Below are 27851 nucleotides of genomic sequence, written 5' to 3' on the forward strand. Positions count from 1 at the left end.
AAGCCTTCACCATGACGTCAATTCTGACGTCAGAGAGGAAGTTCCAGGCCAGCCAGGCAGCAATTGGCTGGCCCAGAGCTTCCTCCGACATCAGAATTGACGTCGGAGGTGAAGGCTTGTGGGTCTGGCGCTTGTACACACCTGGCCTGGCTCAGGGAAGCAGGAAGAACAAGATCGCAAAGGCAACGCGATCGACTCGCGTTGCCTCTGCGATCTACTGGTTGATCGCGATCGACCATTTGGGCACCCCTGCTTTAGAAGAAGGTTAAGCATTTTTGAGAAACAATATGCGGATCTGTGAGTGTACTTGCGGATATTTACTGTTGCAGGTTGAGATCGGGATTTGGATTTTGGATAAAATTTGTGGCCTTGCTAAACAGAAGCTCAATGGAAGTTACATTCAAGCGCAGTTGGTATTTCCCTGCCCATTGTAGCTTACAATCTGCTTTGCACCTGAAACAATAGAAGGTTAAGTGATTTGCCCAAGGCCAAAGGGTGCATCGGTGGGATCTGAATCCTGGCTTCCCTGGTTCTCATCCTGCTGTTGTAATAATTAAGTAGCTACTCCACGCCATCTGTCTTCTCTTAGCCACATACGGCATTTACCTAATTTACTAGGGATTGCATGAGATCTCTTCCATATACTCAACTCTGTTTAGTATCTTGTTTTTGCAGCCTTTTCAACTCATAAAGAAAACAAGTAGCAAATTATTTAGGGGTCTTTTTCTTTCTTTCTTATTTTTCAGTGGCCCTGTTTCAGCATCAGCTCAGCTGAAGTCACAGATTTCCTCTTTGGACCTGTATCTTTTGAAAATCCAACAGGAAATTAATAAAACCAAGGTAAGTCTCCACTCCAAATTCCCTTTCCCATCTGTTGCCACTTCTCAGATGCTGCTAAAAAAAAAAAAAAAAAAAAGAGAAATCCCATCAAGTCTATCTTATTTTGATTTTATTATGGATATTTTAAGATATTAGTTAATTCCTTTGTGTTTGAGATTGTTTCAACCTGCTGGGGCAGGGCCCAACCCAAGGGTGGCCTAGCCAAACCTTTAGACATATACCCCACCCGCAGGGGCAGCTCAAGGCCCTATCTCCCTCTTTCTCCCCAAGTTCTGTATCTCCCTTTCTTCAACAGGTATCTCCCCCATCCATTGTCTCGTCTCCTTTACCCCTGCCCAGTGACCAGCATACCCCTTCTCTACTTCTTTCCATCTCCTCAAAAGGTGCTCGGTGCCAGCGAGGGACCATTCAGTAGAGGCACATGCTCAAGATCTACTGTATCCCTCCCACCAGGAAATGCATCAAGGAGGATAGGCCTCTGCTCAAAAGTCCCCATGCAAACACTGACTTCCATTAGAATGGATTGGAAGAGGTTGGGGGCAGTAAAGGAAGATGAGATATAGTTCTATTGCACTATTCTGCCCCTAGAAATGTTGCCGCCATAGGGTGGATTTTAGTCCACTTAGTGGCAAGACAAGCTAAGATGCTGTAACCTGAGCGGCAGCTTTGATGACAATGTTTCCCAGCCATACTGTGGTTGCAGAAGTACTTACACCTGGAAGAGAAAAGAAAGAACAGAAAAATCCTACCAAAGCAATGCCCTGTTTCCGGTTCGTTGAAGAGCCAAAAAAGCTCCGCCTTGGGGTGGGCTGGAGGGAATTAACCTCAAGTGTCACGTTTGGAGTCTGATCTCTAAGAAAGTCCTCGGAGTTCATCTTCCCTACCTTCCCACTGGAATTGTTAGGTAAAAACTTTTTTTTTTTTTTTTTTGGTAATTGAGGGGTTGGCATAAAAATTTATCCTAATATCAAGAGAGGTCAGATTTTAAGTTTGTCCATTTGTAAATATTTAACTAAGCAGCAAAAGCGATGGAGAACCTTGTAAAGGTAAGTAATCCTACCTAAACATTGCAACTTGCCTCTAGATAGTTTCTAATATACATGAGAGAGAGCTGAGTGAGACCTTCTCCTGAATCTCTTGCTCTATGTTTTCTTGTAGTTTGAATTTGAAGAGCAAATTAACCGTGTTGATAAGGGGGTGTCGCTGAGCACTCTCTCCCCAGTGAAAGTTGCCACTTTCCAGCCCCCTCCCAATATTCCGGTAAGTATCTTCAACTTTCTCACTAGGGTCGTCTTAAGCTGCTTGCAAGTTAACAGTAACTTTAGGATTGTGGCATGATGTATAGCTTTCCAGGATGGTAAGCATGTGCAAGCCATATGTACTAATCTGTAAACAAAAAATCATCACTGTAGCTTCAAAGCATTATTCCTGCATTTGTGGAATGTGTTCTTGTTGTGGCCATTAGCTTTTTGCTCTTAAGAAATTTACCCGGTACCTAGTATGATCTAAGAACAAAAATAATCCTATAATTTTGGCAGCACCGGATAAGAGTTGATGTGTCACTTCTCAGCTAATACCCTGCTCCTAGAATAGGAATAAAATGGGACATGGTTAGAGTACAGTGGAGGAAGACAGAGCTGAGGACCAGCAGCCTCCCATTGGCATAAACTTCTAAGATGGGGGTTCTCAAGCCAGTCCTTTGGACACACCTAACTAGTTGGGTTTTCAGGATACCCATAATCAATGTGTATAAGTTAGATTTGCATGCATGGTATGTAAATTTATTTCATGCTTATTCGAGGGGAGATCTGGGAAACTACAGACCGGTGAGTCTGACCTCGGAATCAGGAAAGATGGTAGAGGCACTGATAAAGGACCGCATCATTGATCACCTTGACGGACACAGTCTGATGAGGACCAGCCAGCACGGCTTCAGCAAAGGGAAGATTTTGCTTGACAAACTTGCTGCACTTCTTTGAGGGAGTAAACAGGCAGGTAGACAAGAGTGACCCAGTTGACATTGTATATCTGGATTTTCAGAAGGCGTTCGACAAGGTTCCGCATGAACGACTACTTTGAAAAATTGCGAGTCATGGAATCGAGGGTGAAATACTCATGTGGATTAAAAACTGGCTGGCAGATAGAAAACAGAGAGTGGGGGTAAATGGACAATACTCGGACTGGAAAAGCGTCACAAGTGGAATGCCACAGGGTTCAGTGCTTGGACCCATGCTCTTCAACATATTTATAAACGACCTGGAAATTGGTAAGACGAGTGAGGTGATTAAATTTGCAAATGATACGAAGTTATTCAGAGTAGTGAAGACGCAGAAGGATTGCGAAGACCTGCAACAGGACATAAACGCACTCGAGAAATGGGCCGCGACATGGCAAATGAAGTTTAACATGGACAAGTGTAAGGTGATGCATGTTGGTAACAAAAATCTTGTACACAATTACAGGATGTCTGGTGCAGTACTCGGAGAGACCCCCCAGGAAAGAGACTTGAGAGTACTGGTTGACAAATCAATGAAACTGTCCGCGCAATGCATGGCGGCGGCAAAAAGGGCGAACAGAATTCTAGGAATGATTAAGAAAGGTATCGTGAATAGATCGGAGAAGGTTATCATGCCGCTGTACCGGGCCATGGTATGCCCTCACCTGGAATACTGCGTCCTGCACTGGTTGCTGTACATGAAGAAGGATACAGTACTACTCCAAAGGGTCCAGAGAAGAGCGACTAAAATGGTTAAGGGGCTGGAGGAGTTGTCGTACAGTGAGAGATTAGAGAAACTGGGCCTCTTCTCTCTTGGGAAGAGGAGACTAAGAGGGGACATGGTCGAAACATTCAAGATAATGATGGGAATAGACTTAATAGATAAAGACAGGTTGTTTTCTCTCTCTAAGGTAGAGAGAATGAGAGGGCACTCTCTAAAGTTAAAAGGGGATAGATTCTGTACAAACGTAAGGAAGTTCTTTTTACCCAGAGAGTAGTAGAAAACTGGAACGCTCTTCTGGAGGCTGTTATAGGGGAAAACACCCTTCAGGGATTCAAGACAAAGTTAGACAAGTTCCTGCTGAACCAGAACATACGCAGGTAAGGCTAGTTTCAGGGCACTGGTCTTTGAGCGGGCTACTGGGTACGATGGACCGCTTGTCTGACCCAGCAGTGGCAGTTCTTATGTTCATTGTGGGTATCCTGAAACCCCTAACTGCTAGGTGTATCCTGAAGACTGGGTAGGGAACCCCTTTTCTAAATTAAGTTTGCAGATGTCTTGGGGGTAGGCTTTTACTATTGATGGTCCCTATTTGTGGAATCAAGTACTAGTATTGTTGGAGATTTGGAAGCATGAGGACCATTACATTTTTTTTTAAGCAGTCTTTGTACTCTCCCAAAATATCTTGGCCTCTCAATCTAGGTGACCTGTTAACCTCTAACTCAGTAGACTCTCAGTTAACTGGCACCCATGGGGATTGATAGATGCTGGATAAATGTAGTTTCTGATTGCTTGAGAGTTAATTATTAAAAATAGGCCTAACTAATACTATACTGCATACTGTGCCATACCATAAACTGTTCCAGGCAAAGTGCCTGTTACATGTGGTAGGCAAAGCATTGGCGCACTCAGGTGTGGTGTGCCAAGTTTACACTTAAATTTCTGCCAGATATTTATTTTGTTTTCTTTTTTATTTATTTCTTTTTGTTTTTTTCTGGTTGTTTGAGTTCCGGTTAACAGAGAGTCTACTGTATCTAACTTTACAAACTAAAAAAGCCTAAATGTACATTCCAGTTGTGTGACAAGATTATAGAGTACTGGCACTTAAGTGTGAGTCTATTGCAGTGCATCCATACATGCCAACTGGGTGATAAGTGGTGTTCTGTAACCTTAAAAATGCATCTCAAATCAGCTCCCAACTGCAAAGGTGTTTGCACAGAGAAAGGCTCTTGGGAGTAGTGATTTATGATGATGGGAGGTTGATGGTTTTCTCTTTCATTGGCACCCCGCTTTGATTGCTGAAATAGCAAATAATCAAATGCAGTACATAAATAATACAGGAACAGATTAGTCTTAACTCCCCGACAGGTTTGGCAGCAGTTTCTTAAATAATTACAGGGGCTCACTTGAACTTTTCAAAAGCATTAACACCATGGTAAGGTATGGTAGCCTGGGCACAGATCCCTACAGCAATGACAGGGTTAACACCGTTTGAGCTGCAAAACAGAGAGACAAAGAAGAATAAGAGCTGTGAATGCTGAAGGACGGCTTCACCACAGAAAATGTAAACCTGTGATCTGTCTTCTGAGTCATGCTCTGGTCACGGTGACATTTCTCCTGACTTTCCAAGAGAGTCTGCATGCATTCGTTTCTTATTTTCCCTTCTCTCTTGTTTCACAACTTAAATTGTGTTAACCCTGTCACTCCTTCAGGGGGTCTGTGCATTTCTGCTGTGCATTGGTCTCGTATCTCTCCTAATCTTTGAAAAAAGTGTGAATTATCTGCTTGCCATTTTGGTAAAAAGGAGAAGAACAGACAGAAGCTGCATGTTTTTAGTGATACTTGATGAAATAGCAGGTTAACAATTCTAAAATAGTTTTTACAAATAATGTTGTTTTCAGAAAGGGTAGTGTAAGTGGAGCAGTGCCCCCCCCCCCCAGTTGGGGGTAAGAGAACAGTACTAGAACCTGAAACATAAGATAAGCTTAGAAGATCTCTTGGGAAGAAGGGGTGATTAGAAACTAGGTTCTTGGTTTGAATGGACAGACTGAATAGGCCATGTAGTCTTTCTGCTGTTCTTTGTGTCTTTTGTATTCTCAAGGCAGCTTATAACAACTGTAGAATTCAGATGTGTCAAGTCCCCTGCCTCAAAGTGCTTAAGCGCAAGTGGGTACCAGAGGCAAACAATGATACTGACTTGGAGAAAATGGGATTTGAGTCCTGGATCTTAGCCCATGAGCTCTAACCATTGGGCGACTGCTCCTCCTGTGCTTCTGGGTGGTTTTGATGGGGCAGGTCAATGCTGTACTGTAGCTGGCTTGTTGCTGCAACGGGGAAGTGCTTGCTGTATGATAAAGATCAGAGCACAGTGCTTCACATACTGAGATCATGGACATACAATTGGCGTTTGTACATTTTTAGCTAGTCAATTAGCAATTCCATAAAAGTTGCCAAAAGTTAGCACCATGATGCAGCGTACTAAATGTTCATTTTATCTAATCTAATCTTCTATTTGTGCCTCGCTCATACCTATACAGGCTCAAGGTAAGAAGGGAGAGGTAAGAGGAGGGAGAGAAAGGAGGTGGATAGGTGAGAGGAAGGGGAGAGAGGATGAAGGGAAAGGGAGAGAAGAGAGGGTAAAGGAGATTAAGTATCAAACAGATAGGTTTTCTGTTTTCTTCAGAAGATGATGTGGCAAGGTTCAGTTCTGGTCTTTTCTGTAAGGCCATTCCAAGTTTTGACTCAAAGAAAGGTAAGCATGGAGTGGAAAACACGTTTATAGTGAAGATCTTTAGTGGATGGGAGATTTTGTAGCATCTGGTTGAGGTTTCTGCGGGAAGTAGACCATGCTATTGAGAAGAGTTGGATGAGTGGGGCTGCAGAGTTTCCATAAAGTATGCGGTGAATGATGCAAGATATTTTGAATGTTGTTTGTGATGGGATGGGTAGCCAGTGCATTTGTTTGATGAAGGTTGTGACTGAGTCGTATTTTCTCAGGTTGAAGATAAGTCTTACGGCAGTGTTTTGGATGAGTTGCAGTTTGTGAGTTAGAGCAGTGTTGATTCCCATGTAGATGGAATTAAAGTAGTCCAGTTGTGGTAGGATCATTAGTTTTACGATTAAGGCAGATTATATTATAGAACACTAGGAGAAGCCTAGTGTTAATGCAGTGTCCCACGAACCTTTTTTTTTTTTTTTGCTCTGGCACACCAACAGAGCAAATGTTTTTCAGTAGCACACCCACAACCCTGCCCCACCCCACATGAACATTGTCTCATTTTCCCTGAGATCGGGGCTCTGTCTGGAGGGTCTCCGAGCATGCGCAGAAGTCGATGAAATGACATCACATGCATGCTCACGATGTCATCACATGGACCATCTATGCATGCTTTGAAGGCCCTTCAGACACGGCCCCCAAGCTCAGGAAAAGCGAGACTAGGCACATAGTGCCAACATTCTATAATCTTATCACTTGACTGGTGCTTACATTTAGGTGTTTAAGTTTGTAGAGTTAAGTATTAGGAAGATTAACAGGTCACCTACATTTAGATGTCAAGTAGTCTTGTATTTGTATCCTTTTTTACAAAAATACTTTTGTATCTTTTGAATATTGCCTCTGAAAACTTGCAGAAATGGCAGCTAAAAGGAAACCACAGGAATTTGCACCTGCTCAGAAACAGGTGTAGAAGGGGGTCCTTCAGAGTGCAAATTTTTTATTAAATTACCCGACGTGCCCACTTTTGCCCTCAGACTGCATTGTGGTAAAAGTGTACAACCTGAAAACATAGAAAGAGACCTAAATAATACATTACAATTATAATAAGGGCTGTCATGCTTTTATTTTAATGCATTATTTAGGACTAATATCTGTTTTCAGTTTGTACCCCTGATGCAGCCTGAGGGTGAAAAGTAGCCGCCTCCAGATAATTTAATAAAGCATTTACTCTTCAAGGGACCCCTTCTGAACATGGTAATACTGTGTTTTGTCTTCTGGCTTTCCGTATTACTAAGCTTCTGGTTTTCATCAGAAACAGATGTGTACATGTGTTTTATACAATATTGGCATAAATTGCAAGTCTGCCTAAAATCTACCCCTAACACACCTTCTGTGGAGTTGCATATGGGGGGTTTTGCCTATGATTTGATTGGTAGCGAGTGAATTTATCACGCTGGAAACCCAGTTGGGTTAATTGCTTCATATTCTGAGGCTTTTTTGCCCCTTTAAACAATATCCTTTAAATCAGTGGTTCCCAAGCCTGTCCTGGAGGACCACCAGCCAGTTAGATTTCAGGATAGCCCTAATGAATATGCATGGGGCAGATTTGCATGCCTGTCACCTCCATTATATGCAAATCTCTCTCATGCATATTCCCTAAGGCTATCCTAAAAACCTTTTAGACTTTTAGGAGCCTTTAACATACAAATATAAAGATTGAAGTAAGGGATACAGGAAAGGAATAATGAAGGTAGATCTCAGTAGTTCATGATTCCACAGTGGGGGGGGGGAGGGGTGGTTCTTTTTAGTTTATAGTTTTATAAGAGGCACTTTTTTGTGTGTAATCTGGTATGCTCACAAAAATGCCGTTATAAAATTTATTCCATTAACTCCTGCCACAATATAAATGAGAGATTCATATTAAATTTTTTTCTATTGGCTTTAGTGAAATGATCTTCCAAATCAGTGCTGAATAATTTTTGTATTCTTAAATATGTGGTCTTCTCTCTGCAGATAATGCAAGACAGCATCCTTATCAATGATCCAGCTGTGGTCATGTATTCATCTGCACCTACAGAGACGTTTTCTACCAGACTCTGTGCCTTTCCAAGCCCCAAAAAGCAAGGCATTGGGCAGTCCACAGTTCACAATCAGACCTTTGCCGATAAGACAGGCATACCTAAAAGCACCCATTCGGATTCTGGTAATAGCGCCGGCTTGGTAGATAAGCCCTCACTTACTACAGGAAAGGCTTACGCTGGGCAAGCTCCTGTGTCCCAATCTGTGTCAGCGCCGAAGGCTGTCGGCCAGAACACAAAGAGTAAGAAGAAAACGGCAAACAAACAGTTGGCAGAGAATATCGCAGCACCAAGCAAACCACAGATGCCTAAAAAATCATATGAGAAGATAACGGAGCAGCTCCTGACTATATTTCCACACCTTAGCAGGTAGACCAAGATTGTTTTTGTTGTTTTATTTAGCAAAACTGTGCTGCGTAAGGTTTGTTGAGAGAGACGCTGCACTAGTACATGAAATCGCCCTTGTACTGATTTAAGTTGTCATTAAAACCACAGATGTGATTAGACCACAGTTCTGAAGCCTCTCCTGGAGGCCCACCTTAACCAGTCAAGGCTTCCAGATTGCTACAATGAATATGCATATGAGAGGTTTGCAATACAGTGAGTCTCCAAAGTCATCTCATGCATATTCAATGTGCAGCCAAGAGTGGGGAGTGCGTGACGCAGTGGTTAAAGCTACAGCCTCGGCACCCTGAGGTTGTGGGTTCAAACCTACGCTGCTCCTTGTGACCCTGGGCAAGTCATTTAATCCTCCCATTGCCCCAGGTACGTTAGATAGATTGTGAGCCCACCAGGACACACAGGGAAAATGCTTGAGTACCTGAATAAATTAATATAAACCATTCTGAGCTCCCCTGGGAGAACAGTATAGGAAATTGAATAAATACATAGTGTGAAAAGCCAGAGCTGGTATTGTGACATCATAATGCCTCATTCCACCAATGCCTAAGAGCCAACCTCATCAGTGATGTCACAATGATTTGATTGTCTTAGACTTTGCTCACTTTTACTACATTTTGATTTCTAGAGTGGTGCAGTGGTTAAAGTTACAGCCTCAGCACCCTGAGTTTGTGGGTTCAAACCCACACTGTTGCTTGTGACCCTGGGCAAGTCACTTAATCCCTCCATTGCCCCAGGTACATTAGATAGATTGTGAGCCCACCAGGACAGATGGGGAAAATGCTTGAGTACCTGAATAACCGTTCTGAGCTCCCCTGGGAGAACGGTATAGAAAATTGAACAAATAAAATAAAATGATTGAGAAGCACTGCCTTGGATGTACCACTATGGTGTATCTCAGCACTTTCAGTTCATCCCAGCTCAGGTTTGTAGGGACATAGTTCTTTAGCGGCAGATTTTTATTTTCCTTGAGGAGGTGTTTCCTTATTGTCAGAAAACTATGCCATGTGCATTTTGCAGAAACTTTATATAGAAGCTATAGCAGTGGTAGTGTTAGACTTGCTGGGACCCAAGATAGACTTTAGGGAGGGGGGGCCCTCAAGGCATCAGGCAGGCTTGGAAGCCCCACAGAGGCCTCTAGGGCAGTTGTCCTGTTTAGACACACACTTCCCCCCCCCCACCCTAGCCTTGAGCCATAGTTTTGTCCTTTAGGTGTGACTGTGAAATCCCCACAGGCTTTTCAGTACAAGGACGACTTCAGAAATTATTTTTAGTTTGATTGTGGAACGGTTTGGATATGACAAGCTATTGCCCATGTCCTTTGCTCTGTGCACTAGAGATAAAGCGATATTAAGCTGGTTTTGCTGATCTATGCTAGAGGGGAAGTGGTATGGAGAGCATCTCGATAGATCTCGTGTCTCGTCTGCAATGCTTGGATTTAAGCACGCAAGCGCAAGCTCTTACTGTCTGAGGTCATATAGTATTTGCAGGTGAGCAAGTGGGCTAAGAGACACAATCTAAGAAAAATAGAAGAAGATTTAAAAAACCAAGAGGGATACCTAGAAATGCAAAAGTGAGGATACTCTGTTTTTAAGGATTTTCCGTTAAAAAAAATTGTATAACATGGCCTTTTTTTAAGAATAACAAACCTAAAACTTAGGCTTACTTAATGGCAGTGCTGTGTGGTGCCCTTGTGAGAGATCTGGGTTTCAATTCCCAGGCATTGGGGGCCTCAGCTATCACTCGGCAGTAACATTTCGTAGCCATGGTCCAAAAGGCAGCTGCAGGTCATAGTCCTATTGCTGACCTCCAAGTGTGTTCATTCTGCTGTCCCTCAATATCTCTCCTCTCTTCTCTCCCCTTATACACCTCCTAGAGAACTCCGTTCCTCAGATAAGTCGCTCTTAGCATTACCCTTCTCCTCCACTGCCAATTCCAGACTTCTTTCCTATCTAGCTGCCCCCTATGCCTGGAATAAATTACCTGAGTTTGTCCGCCAAGCCCCTTCCCTAGTTTAAAAGCAGACTGAAAACTCACCTTTTTAATATAACCTTCAATCCATAACCCTACACCCCACTGCCCACCAACCCAGCCAGCAGATTAACCACTCCTCTTAACTGTATCCATGACATCCTGTTTGCCTGTCTTGTCAGTTTAGATTGTAAGCTCTTTTGAACAGAGACTGTCTTCTTTCTGACTCTGTACAGCACTGCATATGTCTGGTAGCACTATAGAATAATTCATAGTATTAGTATTAGTAGTAGTGTGAAGAGTTTGTCTTTGGGAAGTAGAGCTGAGATTGTGATGTCATAATGCCTTATTCCACCAATAAGAGCCAACCTCATCAGTGATGTCACAATGGCTTGATTGTCCTGTACTCTCCCCTCTGCCCTCCAACCCAGCCAGCAGATTAACTGTTCCCCTTAACTGTATCCATGACATCCTGTTTGTCTGTCTTGGCTGTTTAGAGTGTAAGCTTCTTCGAGCAGGTACCGTCTCCTTCGTGACTCTGTACAGCGCTGCATATATAAAATAGTTATTATTACCCCCCATTCCCCAACTTGAAAACAAGAGACTGTCCCTGTGCAATATAAAACAATAGAGCCTGTTCAGCCTTTCCTAGCACTGCCAATTTACCATTCCGTTGCAATGTGTCCAGTTGGCTATAAAGAACAGAGACATGTAGCCCTGGTGGATTTGTCTCAAGAGTCCAAGATCAAGGTACGGAGAACGAGAGGGCACTCTCTAAAATTGAAAGGGGATAGATTCTGTACGAACATAAGGAACTTTTTCTTCACCCAGAGAGTGGTAGAAAACTGGAACGCTCTTCTGGAGGCTGTTATAAGGGAAAACACCCTCCAGGGATTCAAGACAAAGTTAGACAAGTTCCTGCTGAACCAGAACGTACGCAGGTAAGGCTAGTCTCGGTTGGAGCGCTGGTCTTTGACCAGAGGGCCACTGCGGGAGCGGACTGCTGGGCACGATGGACCACTGGTCTGACCCAGCAGTGGCAATTCTTATCAAAATTCAAGGAAAACAATAGTAGAACTTGATTACAGTCATAGATGACTACCAAACCCCAAATTAGTTTTCTTCAGCCTTGAATGTGAATGTGTTTGTGGAAAACTCACCGAAATTCAGCAAAGTTGAGAGGAATGTATTTATTTAAAAAAAAAAAAAAAAATTTAGCCCATCCTTCCAAAGGAGCTCAGAATGGGTTACAAATCAGGTACTCGGGCATTTTCCCTCTCTGTCCCGGCACAATCTATCCTGGGGCAGTGGAGGATTAAGTGACTTGCCCAAACCCACAACCTCAGGGTGCTGAGGCTCTAGCTCTAATCACTACACCACACTCTGCCTATGTAGGATTCATTGACATGTGCTGGATAAATTTAAATTAGCTCGAAAAGAAACCGACATACTTAAGTAAAAACTTGCTAAAAATTGCACTGATCCTCCCTACTAGTTATGGTTTTACTTCAGAAACCGTAAGCTATACAGAGATGCACAACCTGCTGTCCTTCTCTTTCTGTTCCATCCCCAAAATCATGTAGTGCAAAAGATGGAGGAGCATGACCCCCCCTAGATCCACAACTTACCACACTGCTCACAAACCCAACCTAGTTAAAGTATACCAACAACCCTCTCACTTCCTTCTGGACAAGGCAGTCCTGTTTGTCAGATGCATTCGGCAGCCCCTCAGTCTCATACTCTGAGCATTCTTCCTCACACACATTCGGGTAGTGGGTCTCCCCTCTGCATGGTAGAGAACTGCACAGGGAATAGGGTTTGCAGGAACCCCCATGGTTACCATGGGAATCCCAAGGAAATCCTTCCAGGGGGGATTTTACTTACTCAAAATTTAAATGTCAGCGTTGGTGATGCCTCTCTTCATCGGGTAGTCTGCTGAGGGTATGCACTGCACAGTGACCAGAAGAAAAAGAAGTTGGCGCAGGACAGACAGAACTAAAGAAGATTGTGCTGGGGGCAGGGGCTGAAGGTGGCACTCACCAATTGCCAAACACTATGTACATGCGCCTGATAACTGGCAAGTTCAGCCTCCCAGTTCCACCATCAGTAAAATGGCTGCCACAGCACAAGACAGGAACATGGCATTATTGCGAGAACCTCAAACGACCTGCAGCCTTCCCCATGTACCTAATCTAATCTTCATTTTATATGCCGAATCTACTCCCTAAGGAGCTCGACTCAGTTTACAGTTCGTTAAAAAATGAAACATAACAAGTAAAAACTGTGGGATAAAAACAGAAATTGGTTAGATTAGATGGATGGAAAAAGTTAGACAAAAGTATGTTGAATTGCTTAAAATTACTATACGACAGCTAGAATAAAATTAACTATTGTGAAAACAACCAGGTTTTTTTAACTTTTAAAATTGAAATATTGATCTACCCGTCTTAGAGAATCTGGACGTCCATTCCAAATTCTCACCAATTTAAAAGTAAAAGATTTACTAAGCTTCCCAGTGCATTTAATACCTTTCAGAGAAGGAAATGCTAATTTGTGAATTGTAATTCTTGAATAGCAACAATTCACAAATTAGCATTGCCTTCTCTGAAAGATATTAAATGCACTGGGAAGCTTAGTAAATCCGCAGTAACCCTGAATCCCATTCCTCTGGAGCTCTCTAGTTGGTTTTTTCCCCCCAAGGTGCGCCTCTTCCTGTTACCCAGACAAGTCTAGCTTTTAAGATTTGCCGCCTTACCTCCGTTCTGAAAAATCACTTAACAAAATTCAAGATGCAATTGAAAGCACACGATTTCTCTTTGGCTTTCTGTTCTTAATGTCTGCCTCATGCAATAGTTTGTATACAATCCTATCTAGACCTGCTCTCTTGACTTTATCTCATGTGGACACCTTGAAGAAAATGTTTCCATTTTCAATCCTTCCCATTTTGTTTTTTTCCTCTCTCCTCTCCCCTTTTTCCTTTTCTGTTTTATTGTAACCTACCCAACCCATTGTTTCCTTATGTTTCCATACTCGTTTGTTTAATGTATGATCTTCGTGTCTTTGTTATAACTCTTGTTCCCTATCATTTTTTAAAAATTTTAATATTTTTATTGTACACTGCTTAGATAAATTGAACTTGGGTATTTGAATTTGTTTTTATATTTTCCAAAAACGTTCTTAGGCTCTTGTGTGCCTTCATTCATGTTCCAAATGTATTATTTCTGTTTCTAAACAGCACTGACCTTGATAACTTCATAAAAGAGGTGAGATCTAAAAATGGAAATACGCTCGCTGATTTGGGCTATGAGGAAATGATCAGCCAGGTGACAGAACACATACTTGACCAGCCAAGCAAGACGCCAGCAGCGATACCACAGCAGGTGACTGGAATACTTGAGTGTTCGTGACGCAAAGGCTATCTTCAGTCCTTAGACCATCACTGCCTTTGCATCTGGCAGAGGGATGAGTTTCATTAGTGCTAATTCTTGATGCTAGTTTAATTCGTTGACAACATGCTCTCTTCTTGGCCACAAATTTGTGAGTGTGAGGTGCCAGCGTCCCTATTGGGTCTTGGACTTCGCTAACTGAGGGGAGAGTAATGATGGAAGTTTTTATTTTGTGTGTTTGTACGTATGCACTTCTTATCGATGGATAACATTCATTTCAAACGGCAGCCCATCTTTAGGAGAGAGCGACTTCTGCCCTCTTCCAAGTAATGCCCTCCAATCGGACGCCTTCAGCTGCGTGATTATTGCAACAGTAGAACCCTCACATAGAAAAGACAAAGGGAAACTTTCCAAAAGCACAAGCGTCTTGACCAGTGCTCAGCCAAAGAAAGTAATACTTTTAAAAACCTTTGTTACTGCTGATGGAGAAAAGTGGGGACATGCTACTGTGACATGAAATTCACTCGATATTGTCAAATAAAGGATTCTGAGAAAATGTTTTAATTGGATTAGTAGCCTCGCTTTAATTCTTAAACTTTTCAAAATTCAAATGATTGGGTGGGTTGCAGATCAGATTGAGACCATTTACTTACATTGGGAAAGAAAAATTGTGGCCAGGCTGCTGTTATAGAGTAGAGAATGACACGGTGACAAAATTCATCACCGTTCCTGTCCCCGCGGATAACCGCGGGAAACCATCTTCGTGTCATTTTTTAAGGAGAGAGGGAAGAATCAGAGTATAAATGGCCACAGCCACTGACCCGCAAGTTTTGCTTTGAAGAATGCTGGTGTAGAAGGACCGAGGTTGAAACAGACACTACAGAATGACAGTCTCTGGTATCCAGAGCAGATATTGTGATGTCATAATGCCTCATTCCACCAGTGCCTAAGAACCAATCACATCAGTGATGTCACAATGGCTTCATTATCCTTGGCTCCCATAAGAATCAGAGTATGAATGGCCACAACCACTGACCCTCAAGCTTTGCTCTGAAGAATGCTGGTGTAGAAGGACTGAGGTTGAAATAGACACTAGAAAATGACATGGGATTATTTTCTGTGGGGACGGGAACGGTGATGAATTTTGTCACCGTGTCATTCTCTATTATAGAGCTCAGCATCACTGCCTCCCCCTCTCCCCAAGTCAGTGTGCCGCTGAAGCAAAAAGCACATTTATGAGCTTACACACACAGACACCACCACCACCTAAATGTCTGCCAAAAGGAACTCCAGAGCCATCCTTAGGAGATAATTTCAACTCACAAGAGATGGAGAAAAATCTGTGATGTGCACAGTCTGTGCTTGAAATCCATTACAGGACGGGGAAGAATGAAAAGGAAGGTGAGGGCAGTTATAGCACTAATTGCTTCAATTCCAAAGGTTTCTAAACCGCATTGGATGAATCTTTTCATAAAGGCAGTTAATAAATCCCAATAAATAGTGTCATGAATTTTTGAGGTCTTTCATGGACCAATCCCAATAAATAGTGTCACGTGTTTTGAGGTCGTTCGTGGGCCAATCCCAATAAATAGTGTCGCGTGTTTTGAGGTCGTTCGTGGGCCAATCCCAATAAATAGTGTCACGCGTTTTGAGGTCTTTCGTGGGCCAATCCCAATAAATAGTGTCACGTGTTTTGAGGTTTTTCGTGGGCCAATCCCAATAAATAGTGTCACGCGTTTTGAGGTCTTTCGTGGGCTATATTGACTACAGTACTATTTGTTATCAAAACAGGCAAATTCATAGGTTTGTGTCCTTTTATAATTCCTTTTTTTTTTTTTTTTTTGTAACTTTAGGAGAAACTTCCAGTGGGGAAATCTGAAACGACGCCTCCACATGCACCAGGAGCACAGGCTTGGAATGTTGTTCAAGCAACACGAAAGCCCACAGCGGCAGATGTAGCTAAGCAAGGTGCAGCCAGCTTGAAGACCTCTTCTAGTACAGGAGTGAGCAGAAAAAGTGGCCCGTCCCAACTCACTCAACCCTGGAGGTCTGTTGGAGGACCAGCAAAATCCAAGTGGCAAAAATCAACTAAGTCTGCTGTAAGTTTTCCTGCTCAACTTGGTGCATACGTATTTAAAGAAATGTTCAAATTAAAAACGTTTCCTAATTAGATTGAAGGAAATGTGTCACCATAGCAATCAACAGAATTGGCTGCTTCAAGGAACCAAGGCCTAGATGTACTAAGAGGATTGTTAACACTGGGGGGGGGGGTCTGCTCCAATCCAATTTTTTGCCCGATTCAAAAAGAGCCATTGATGCACTAAAAGATTTGCATGCAAATGATTCGTGCAGAAGTTCATCGTAATCCTCGGCTCTCCCATCTGATTGATGGCTGTGAGAGTGACTCTCACACATGCGCAGAGCCGGCAGGGGAAGCCCGAACAGCTGAGAGGCAGGGGAAAAGCCTCCTGCCACTCAGCTCTTTGGGGCAAAAAACCCTTTTTAATGGGCACAGATGCTATACATGTTACAGCAGCAAAAATGATAAGACGAATGCCCACTTCCTCCTGCCATGCCATGCCACCCCCCCATGAAAGAAAATTGGCAGGAGGGATGCCTACTTCCTTCTGCCTTGGTATCTTCCCCCCCATGAAAGAAAATTGGCAGAAGAGAAGCCCACTCCCTCGCAACAGAGGACCCCACCCCCAAAAAAGGCAAGAGGAATGCCCACTCCCTCCTGCCACCAGATGCTCCCCCAAACCCCCCTCCCCTCTGATACCTTTGTCCATTGGAAGGAGGAGGGAAGAACGGTCCTTCCTCTTTCAAGTTTCAAGTTTATTAACTTTTAATATACCGACCATCAACAAGTATCTGGCCGGTTAACAATAAAATATTTAAAAAGAAGGAAAAATGATAGATATTTTAAAATGATGAAAGTGAACATCAAAGACATTAACTGGACAGACTTGAATGTGAGGGTAAAAAGGGAAAGGAGGGGAAAAGTTACATATTTTGAGAAGAGAAGGAGAAAGTGGGAGAAGGGTAAAACATATTGGGTGGGGTCGCTTTTTTAAAGCGGTTGGTTGAGTAAGAGGAACAGAAAAGAGAGAGAGAGAGAAAAAACAAACTCTAAACACAAGTAAAGGCATCACGAAATAAAAAAGTCTTCAGGCTTATCTTGAATTTATCAAGATGTTGTTCATCTCGGAATTGCTGTGGCAGAGCATTCCACAACGTTGGGGCGACTACTGCACAATTTATTTTCCGGGTGTAAAAGAAATCTTGGCCAATCCTATATGGCGGGGCCCTCTCTCCTCGGGCAGATTTTGTGCATGTGTAGCATGCCCAGCATCTGTGCCCATTTTTTTTTTAAAAGGGCTAAACACTTGACAATTGCTTTTTTTTAAATCACTTTTTTTAGTGTATCGGGAAGGCATTTTAATAGTAATGAGCTTATCCGCATGGTCGGGTTGGGGAATGAATGATCATGCAGAAAACCATGCGGTGAGCTGTTTTCTGCATTGGATCGGCAAATGTGATCGTCGCTAAAGCTGTCAAAACAGGTTTAGTGACGATCGCTGGCTTTAGTGCATCTGGGGGTCAAGTGTTTGTTAGCATTTCATATCCCACCCTATCTTGGAGAAGTTCAGGGTGGTGTACATTTTTTTCTACCAGGTACTCTTAAGTATTTTCCCTATTTGTCCCGGTGGGCTCACAATCTAATTGGTGCCTGGGGCAATTGAAGGTTGAGTAACTTGCTTAGGGTCACAAGGAGGTTGCTCAGGCAGCAGCTCTAACCATTAGGCCACTCTACTTGGCCAGTGGAATGGTTTTATTTCAAGCCACAACGCTGAATGGATTAAGGACTTTAAATTGTAGTTCATAAAAAAACTTACGATTCTCAATGTGAAAGCTAAAAAGACCAAAAATAAACAGAAAAATCTTACCTTGGTGGAATACTTCCAAATCCTTTGGACTTGCAGTTGAGAAGCATAAAAAACCCAACATTTGACAGTGGTCAACATGTCGGTCGTTGAATACAAGCCATTAAGCTATTCAGATATCACTTTGTGTTTTATGGCTTGATATTTTCTGAGCAGAGTAAAAGTAACAAAAACCCCACGTAAAACCCATTTTACTTGAAAGTGTCATTTCTGCTTCTCGGGGGAGGGGTTGTCTTGTGTCTGCACTAGAAGGTAATACGATGATCCTTTCCTCTTTTTTTTTTTTTTTTTTTTTTGTATGTTTCTTCAGCCCTTTGAGGATCCCTGCATAATATGCCACGAGGAGTTAAGTCCGAGCACTGTGTGTGTGCTGGAGTGTGGACACCAGTTTCACAATGATGTAAGTGCTTCACCGTACTTAGGGATGTGTTTCTCAGAACAGCGGGTCAGTTTTCAATTTGCCAGTATTTAGTGCTTATATACACATATACCAAAAATCTCACTCTTAAATTAATATGTTCAACATTCCTTCCTGTTCCCAAGATATGAAGCTCTGTAAGGAATAAACCCCATCTCAGAGCTTACCATCTAGTCATTGCATATGGCAACATCTAATTTTGTTTTTTTATGCTTTTTAGATTTCCATATATTAGTTTAACTTATTGCTGAGTTATCTTTTAGATTCTTGCTTTTTCTGAAAGATAACTCAGCAATGTTACACTAATATATGAAAATCTAAAAGGCATAAAAAAACAAAATTAGATGTTGCTATATGCAATGACTTGATGGTAAGCTCTGAGATGGGGTTTATTCCTTACAGAGCTTCATATCTCTGAGCATATGGGAATAAGAAGGAATATTGAACATATCAATTTAAGAGTGAGATACATTTTTCTCCCTCATTTTTGAATTTATTACCCTGTCTCTCAAGTATTTAGATCGTGGCAGACAAGGAGGTAGACAGATACATAAAGGAAGGTATTTGCTTTAATAAAGAATCCATTCATCCTTAATTTGGGCTTTTAGTACTGCTCATTTTGTGTAGTGGAACTGCTGTAGTTTACACTGGGTTCCCGGGGGTTGCATAATTGCAAGATTTCTACTTCATTGGTTTACGGTTGTGATTTACCACCAGTGGAGCAGAAATTATTGCAATATAAGATTTCAGAAGCCTCCGGCAGCAGAGATACCAATTCCTGTTTGTATGAATCCATGTTTTAGTCTGCGGTGTCCTACCTGCTTTCATTTTGAAGGAAGAAATCTTCGACAAAGGATAGTTTTGTTTTAATTAATGTTCTGGTTCATCTGTGTCGGTAATGATGATGGTCAGATCTTGATATGGATAATTTAAGACCCATGTTGAAGCCTACAAGGTTTCGCTTCTTAGTTGACCATGATTTGTACCTCTACTGGTTATGTCCCAAATGCTGGGTTAGTCAGCTTGCATCACTGTGACACTTTGTAGCATCCAGGAGGGCCAGTTATGCTTTTTGGTTGCCAAGGCCAAAACCTTTTATGTCATCAAAGTCAAGTCAGTGTTTCATTAAGTACTTTAACAGGCAAAAAAAAACCCAACCCAAACAAATTTCTGAACATGATCTTCTAGGCCCCTTCTGGTCCTCAAATTTCTGTTCAGTTATATACTGACATACGTGATCTTTTCTGCTAGGAAAGGACTATTATTACTAAGACCATGGTCTAAGAAATCCTCCCCCATGCAAGAAGAGATGCAATAATAAAATCTATGTTTATTAAAATCTTTATATATCACATATACAAATAAAAAGGATCAAAGTGGTTTACAATATAACTCAATTCAAATTATGAAAAGAACTCCATTTAAATAGAAAAGAAAAGGGAAAAAAAGAATAGCATTTCTAATACATAATATCCTATAATATCCAAATTAATAATAAGTAGTGTTAAGTGAATGAGGAAAAGACCTCAATATTTTTTTTTGTTGTACTATACCTTAATGTCAGCATAACACAGGGCGTAACTTCATGTAGGCTCTTATAAATTTCCTGGAGGTATACAGAGTAGACCCACACACCCAGCACCTACGTTCACATAGTGTAAGTGCAGGTATGGAAAGAACACAGAGCCAGAGCAAAATGGACACTTAAAATACACCTATGTTTCATAAAAATAGATATCTATCTGCTCATTCAGCACAGTGATCATCACTTCTTTTTCTTCTTTTAAATAATTTATATTCCGCATATCCAACAATTCTGTGCGGATTACAAATTATTCAGGTACTCGAGCATTATTCCCTAACTGTCCCGGTGGGCTCCCACTCTATCTAATGTACCTGGGGCAATGGGGATTAAGTGACTTGCCCAGGGTCACAAGGAGCAGTGCAGGATTTGAACCCACAACCTTAGGGTGCCAAGGCTGTAGCTCTAACCACTGCACCACACACGGAGGGGGAAGGCACATTGGCAAAAAGACTTAAACATGAGAGCCAAGACCGATGCTGTCCTGGGAGGGGGAGGGCTCTCCAATGATTAACCACTTCAGCTGTTCAGACACATTGAGTGCAATAAGTATAACTAAAATGAGGTTTGAATCTCCAGACTCTTCTCTCTCTGTCCATCTCTTCCAGCCCTGTCCCAATTAGTCTCAACTCCAACTAGCCTTTGCACGGATATACAGTGAAAATTCCTAAGAGTACCTGATTACTATTCGCTGTATTGTAAACCGCTTTGGGTGAATCTCTTCATGTAAAAGGCAGTTAATAAATCTAAAAAAATAAATTAAACAAATACATATGCCAACCTAATCTGCATTAAGGCATTCCTGGGGGTTGAGTTGCAATGTGCATACACAGAGTATTTGCACACATTTCTGTCTGTCTTACAGCAGGTGTAAATTTGTATGCGAGCATTTATGTACTCTTAGGGATTATTTGAAGGTACCTGTTTGAAAAGGGTTCATAGCACCTTAAGTTGCCTGTTAAAACAGGGCCACATAGGGTTTTCAGAATACCCACAATGAATACACATGAAAGAGAGGGATTTCCATGCGCTACCTCCATTGTATTCCAGTCTATCTCATGTATACTCATTTTGGATATTCTGAAAACCTGACTAACCAGACGCTTCCTGAGGGGTTGTAAACCATCAAGCCAAACCAGTTCTGGTTGTCTTTCTCTAGAGTAGTGTTTTCCAAGTTAGTCCTGGAGTACCCCCTTTGCCAGTCAGGTTTTCAGGATATCCACAATGAATATGCATGAGATTGATTTGCATACACTGCCTCCATTGTATGCAAATCTCTCTCATGAATATTCATTGTGGATATTCTGAAAACCTGACTGGCAAGGGGGGGTAATTCAGGACTCTACTTGGGAAGCACTAGTGTATTAATTCATGGAAACAGTTCTGAGCTTCCTGGGGAGAACAGTATAGAAGATTGAACAAATAAATAAATAGAGAAGGGCATACCACATAAATGTATAAATGCTTTGGCCAGGTACTTGTGACCTGGGTTGGTCACTATTGGAAAAAGGATTCAGTCTGACCCAGTATGACAGCTCTTAGAACAGAACATAAGAGTAACCATACTGGGTCAGACCAGTGGCCCATCTAGCCCAGTATCCTCTTTCTGTAATATGCAGTCTAGGTCACAAGTACCTGGCAAAAACCCACGTATGTTCATTTTGGCATTCTCAGTTTAAGCAAGCATTAGAAATAGAGAATGACACGAAGACAATTTTTCCACGTCCCGTCCCCACGGGTTTTGTCGCAGTCCCTGACCCATTCCTGTAAGCTGTGCCTTAACCGCGCAAGCCTCAAACACTTATGATTTTAAAGTGTTTGAGGCTTGTGCAGATGAGGACAGAGCTTAGGCATTGGTGGAATGAGGCATTATGACATCACAATCTGAGCTCTAGAATGTTGCTACTTAGGATTTTAAAGTGTTTGAGGCTTGTGCAGATGAGGACGGAGCTTAGGCATTGGTGGAATGAGGCATTATGACATCACAATCTGAGCTCTAGAATGTTGCTACTTATGATTTTAAAGTGTCAGGCTTGTGCAGATGAGGACAGAGCTTTGGCATTGGTGGAATGAGGCATTATGACATCACAATCTGAGCTCTAGAATGTTGCTACTTGTGATTTTAAAGTGTTTGAGGCTTGTGCAGATGAGGACAGAGCTCAGGCATTGGTGGAATGAGGCATTATGACATCACAATCTGAGCTCTAGAATGTTGCTACTTATGAAGTGTTTGAGGCTTGTGCAGATGAGGACGGAGCTTAGGCATTGGTGGAATGAGGCATTATGACATCACAATCTGAGCTCTAGAATGTTGCTACTTAGGATTTTAAAGTGATCGAGGCTTGTGCAGATGACAGATCTTGCAGGAATGGGGCAGGGACAGGCAAAGAACTCGCCGGGCTGGGACATGAAAATGAGTTCCCATGGAGATTGGGAAAAATTTGTCCTCATGTCATTCTCTAATTGGGAACTCTGCATTTTGAACTCCATTAGGTGTTTGATTTGTTTTTTTGTTTTTTTTTTTTTGGGGGGGGGGGGGTTACAATTTTTTTCCCTAAATGGCTTATGACTGGTTTGCATGTTACTTTCATCATGAACCTGAGATTTTAACTTGCCTGCCACTGTTTTAATTCTGGAAGCTGAGCTGCTATCTTCATTAGTTTCTCTCTTTGGTTTTTTGTTTGTTTTTATACAGTGTATTAAAACCTGGCTACATGCGCAGAGCACGTGCCCCACATGTCGGGTCCACACTCTCCTGCCCGAAGACTTCCCTGCGCTCTCTGGACGGATCAGACTCACCTGAGCCCCCATCTCCCTGCTGCTAACCTTTAAAAGCAAGCTGTGTGCAGAACTTCAATCTGTCCCTCACTTTACATGCATTGTTTCAATACGTTCTTATCAAACCGTGCTAAATTGTCATATTCCTTCCTTAAACAGCCAGAAATCCCTATTGGATAGTGAATACCAAATGCAAGCTCTCCACTCAGGCACATCGTTTTTTTTGCTAATGTATTAAAGGGAAACTATCTTGTACTTAGGCTGAGCTCATGTCTGCTGCGGAAGATGACAGCATGTGTGTATACACTCGGCACGTTTCAGTTTTTCTTGCAGGGTTTTAGGAGAGACCTTTGTATGGCTGGTGTTTGAGAGGCAATTTTGTTACCTACAATGGTATGGAAGAGGCCCCCCCATTTCCTATGCCATTGCATTTACATCACATTGAATGGTTTCTGATCTTTAAACAAAATATAATCTTAGGCAAACAGAACCTGAGTAAAAATATATTGTGGGTTTTTTTTAATTAATGCATTTTTTATATAAAGAATAAAGTTATCCAATACCCATGTTACGTGTGAAAAAATGACTACCTCTTTAGTTAATCAACTAATTGACCAAATTTAATTGATGATTAGATTCAGCTGTTTGTACACAGCCAGGCTTTAAATCTCCCTATACATTGAACCTTATAAGAATGCAGTAGTTGCCACACAGTTACAAGAACACTATGCAATGGCTAATCCAGGTCACATGTACCTGAGCTTTTGTCAGGTACTTGTGACCTGAATTGGCTATTGTGAAGATGGGATACTGGGCTAAATGGACCATGGGTCTGACCCAGTAAATAGCTATTTTTATGTTCTTATGTGAACCAAGTATAGAACAAGCCATTGTGACATCATTGATGATGTTGGCCTTGAGGCATTATGACATCACAATCTCAGCTCTGGAATACTGCTACTATATGGGTTTTTGCCAGGTAATTATGACTTGGCTTTGGCCACCATGAAAATGGGATACTGGGCTAGATGGATCATTGGTCTGACCCAGTAAGGCTATTATGTTCTTGAACTTCCAGAAGAGATGAGAAAAAAAGTTGAGTGATATCAATCTGGAACAAGTTACAAAGTCATTTCTGAACCACAGTGAGAGCTATCGCCAAAACTTGAAAGGTGAATCTTTCCAAGAATGAGAGCCTGCCAAAATTACTCCAGGTGTGCAGCAGCAACTCATCAGGGAAGTCACAAAGCATGCCCAGAAGAGCTGCAAGGTCTCTTTAGCCTCAACTAAGGTAAGTGTTGAAGACTGCACAATGGGATTCATGGGAGATTAGCAAAGCAGAAACTGCATACAAAAATAACATCAATTCTCATTTCACATTTGCAGGTATACACCTAGATGAAGCTTTTGGGATAATGCATGGACAGATGAATCAAAAGTGGGAATCTTTGCACAACACAGATCCCATTATATGTGGTATAAAGCCAATAACAAGCATTCAACAATAAGAACATCCCACACTGTCCATCTAGAACACTCCGATCCAGTAACCAACACCTCCTAATTATTCCTTCTTTACAATACCACTAGAAAAAAGTTCTTCTCTGTTACAGCCCCTACATTGTGGAACTCTTTACCCTCACATCGAGAAGAAACACCTATGGACAAGTTTAAAGTAAATCTAAAGCCCTTCCTATTTAAGGATGCTTATGATGAGTAATCTTCAGACTTCTGAAAGAAGGAAGAGCATTTCTCCTTCCTACTGTATTGACCTTTGTTTCTCTCTTCTATTGCAGATTGTATTTCTCCCCCTATCCCCCATGTTTCAATATGCGATTTAAGTCTGTTGTCCAATTATGTCCCCTCAAGATTTTATTAGTTCATGACTTTGTGCATCGCTTAGACAACTTTTTAAGCAGTATATCAAATTTTAAATAAAACTTGGATACCCACAATCAAACATGGTAGCGGTAGGAAAATGATGTAGGATGCTTTGCCTCAGGCCCTGAAAAATCTTAAGAGTGATGTCGGGTCATCCGTCTGTAAACTAAAGCCTCATTGAGTTATGCAGCAAGACAAAAAGGCAAGTCTATATCTGAATGGCTGCCTAGTCAAAGTCCTACTTGAACTCAATGAAAGTGTTGGGGTAAGACCTGAAACAGCAGTTCATGCACAAAAGCCTTCAAAAAGTGTCCAAATTAAAGCAGTTCTCCAAAGAAGAATGGACTACTGAGCTCAAGTTCCTCAACAGCAGTTTGAATTATTGATATCAAATCATAGAAAGCATCTGGTTGCAATTTTTGCTGCTCGAAGGGGAACAACCAGTTATTGACTAAGTTACGTTTTCATGAGGTTATTGGGTAATTTTGTTCCTTAAATAAATTGTCATAACGCAGCTTTTAAATTATGTGTTGACTCGGGTTTCCTGTCTCAAGATCAGAAACCAGTCCATGTGGTGACATACAGAATATGCAATAATGGAGGATATCAGGAAGAAGGGTCTTTTTCACATTATTATAGGCATTCCAGGTCTTAACTATAAGCCTGTAGAAAGAGCAGGACTTTGGACTCGCATCTTCTGCATGCTTTCTTACCAAAGGATGTAACTTAAAGAAAAAGTCAAATGTGATTTATTTATGATGTGGGATTTAATGTAGCAAGTTTTCATTGTACAATAGATCTTTTGGCAGGACTCTGCTTTTGTAGTGGTTGTCATTAAGCATATATCCTCAGTACCAGCACTAACAAAATGGCTGAAATCCTAAAATGGAGAAAAAATACTTAGTCATAGTTTGGTTGCTGTTGACAGGGCTCTTTTTACGAAGGTGCGCTAGCCAAAAAGCTACCGCCTTGCTCAAAAGGAGGCAGTAGCGTCTAGCGTGCGTGGCAATTTAGCGCACGCTATTCCACGGGCTAAGGCCCTTTGTAAAAGGAGCCCATTAACTACAAAAATGGTGGTCTGAGTAAAACGTAGCTCTGCCTCAAATTTTGTTTAGTGGTGCTTAAAAGCACGGTGAGTGCGCTGGTAAAATTAGTTTAATTTATGTCCACAAACTTTCAGAATGGTTTTAGCAATCTTACTCATGCACATGTCTGAGGTCTTCTGTCAAGCCATGTTACTTTTTATTGATTTCTATTCAAATATTATTAAAGCCTTTTTACTTTTGATATTATTTATGTTACCACTGTGCGGAAAGTAGGAGCACATTTAACCACATAGTAACATACTTTGGGACAGTTTAATCTTGTTTATTTTACAACTGCCCAATCTACCGTATATACTCGAATATAAACCAATCCAAATATAAACAGAGATACACTCCCCCCCAAAAAAAAAATAAAAAAAAAGTTCACTAATATAAACTGAGGTTAGAAATCTGGGTACGTAGACACCGCTAGAAAACACCTCTCCAAAAAAATGCTGATTATTCAATTAGATCTCTGCAGCCTTTGATCTGGTGGACCATGACATCCTTCTACGAATACTAGATTCTATAGCAGGGGCCCCAAAGTCCCTCCTTGAGGGCTGAATCTAGTTGGGTTTTCAGGATTTCCCTAATGAATATGCATGAGATCTATGTGCATGCACTGCTTTCAATGCATATTCATTGGGGAAATCCTGAAAACCCGACTGGATTCGGCCCTTAAGGAGGGACTTTGGGGACCCCTGGTTTAAAGGATTCCTACAATCCAGAACCTACAGAGTCAAAACAAACAATGAAAATCAGAACCATGGTCCAACCCGTACGGGGTCACCTCTATCACCCATGCTATTCAACCTATACATTGCCTCCCTCAGTTTCCACCTAGATAAATTAGACTTAACCTCTTACAGCTATGCAGATGACATAACCATCCTCCTTCCTTTCGACCAACCAATACCCTCCATGGCAGACACAATACACAGAACACTTGAAACAATAGCAAAACCACAACCATAACAAACCTAGTCATAAACTCTGTCTCATACCCCATTCACATAGAAACATAGAAATAGACAGCAGATAAGGGCCATGGCTCATCTAGTCTGCCCACCCCAATGACCCTCCCCTACCTTTCTCTGTGAATAGATCCCACATGTCTATCCCATTTGGCCTTAAAATCAGGCACGCTGCTGGCCTCAATAACCTGAAGTGGAAGACTATTCCAGCGATCAACCATCCCACTTTAAAACTCCTGAGAGTGCTGATAGACGCTGTACCATGCAGCCACAAATCAAAACAAAAAATCATTTGCAGTTATGAGAAACCTAAGGCAAGTTCAAAAATTATTCGACGGAAAACAATTTCAACTCGTGGTACAATCCCTAGACCTAGGACTAATAGACTACTGCAACATGCTATATCTCCCATGCCCAACAACCTTGATAAAACAACTTCAAACAATACAAAACACAGCCCTAAGACTTAAATACTCGCTGAAGAAATACAACCATATCACAGAGGCATACCTCAAAACACACTGGGTCCCAGTTCATGCGAGAGTACTCTTCAAATTCTACTGCCTACTATTTAAAGCCATAAACGGAGACAGCCCAGAAAACTGGAATAATCAACTAAATCAATCCTCCTCAATAAGACACAGGAGAACCCACACACCATTCACATACCTGCCGACAAATATCGTCAAACGAAAGAAACTATATGACAACCTCCTAGCTAATAGAGCTGCAAAACTGGACCATCAACTCTCCAACCTACTAATCACGACCACAGACTTCAAAACCTTCAAAAAAGAAACAAAAACCCTACTATTCAAAATATACATTAAACTAACACAACCAGACTTGACCCAAGCACCATCTGCAACACTCCTCGATTCTTACCTTCTTAGTAAATTTCCAGACTACTTCTTATGTATCTCCAATTGACCTAATACCTCATATGTGGTTGATCGCTGGAATAGTCTTCCACTACAGGTGATTGAGGCCAGCAGCGTGCCTGATTTTAAGGCCAAATGGGATCGGCACATGGGATCTCTTCACAGGGCAAAGGTAGGGGAGGGACATTAAGGTGGGCAGAC

At 41.8% G+C, this 27851-nt stretch overlaps 1 protein-coding gene and 1 long non-coding RNA gene across 4 annotated transcripts in view; both read left to right on the forward strand.

Annotated features, from left to right (window-relative positions):
- The window catches only part of TTC3 (tetratricopeptide repeat domain 3), a 280528-nt gene extending 257132 nt beyond the window's left edge, over positions 1–23396 (forward strand). For all 3 annotated transcript variants that reach the window (XM_033948613.1, XM_033948616.1, XM_033948614.1), the window contains exons 41-47: positions 747–840; positions 1999–2100; positions 8287–8720; positions 13957–14101; positions 15961–16206; positions 18362–18451; positions 22747–23396. In XM_033948613.1, the coding sequence (XP_033804504.1) occupies positions 747–840; positions 1999–2100; positions 8287–8720; positions 13957–14101; positions 15961–16206; positions 18362–18451; positions 22747–22854 (1219 nt within the window). In that variant the 3' untranslated portion in view covers positions 22855–23396. The remainder of the gene's footprint in view (positions 1–746; positions 841–1998; positions 2101–8286; positions 8721–13956; positions 14102–15960; positions 16207–18361; positions 18452–22746) is intronic.
- A 374-nt stretch (positions 23397–23770) lies between these two features.
- Positions 23771–26002, forward strand: LOC117361892. Its single transcript, XR_004539740.1, has 2 exons — positions 23771–24120; positions 24216–26002. It is a non-coding gene; the product is annotated as an uncharacterized LOC117361892 (long non-coding RNA).
- Positions 26003–27851: the final 1849 nt, after the last annotated feature.

Source organism: Geotrypetes seraphini, chromosome 6 (assembly GCF_902459505.1).
Source record: "Geotrypetes seraphini chromosome 6, aGeoSer1.1, whole genome shotgun sequence".
NCBI classification, from domain to species: Eukaryota; Metazoa; Chordata; class Amphibia; order Gymnophiona; family Dermophiidae; genus Geotrypetes; species Geotrypetes seraphini.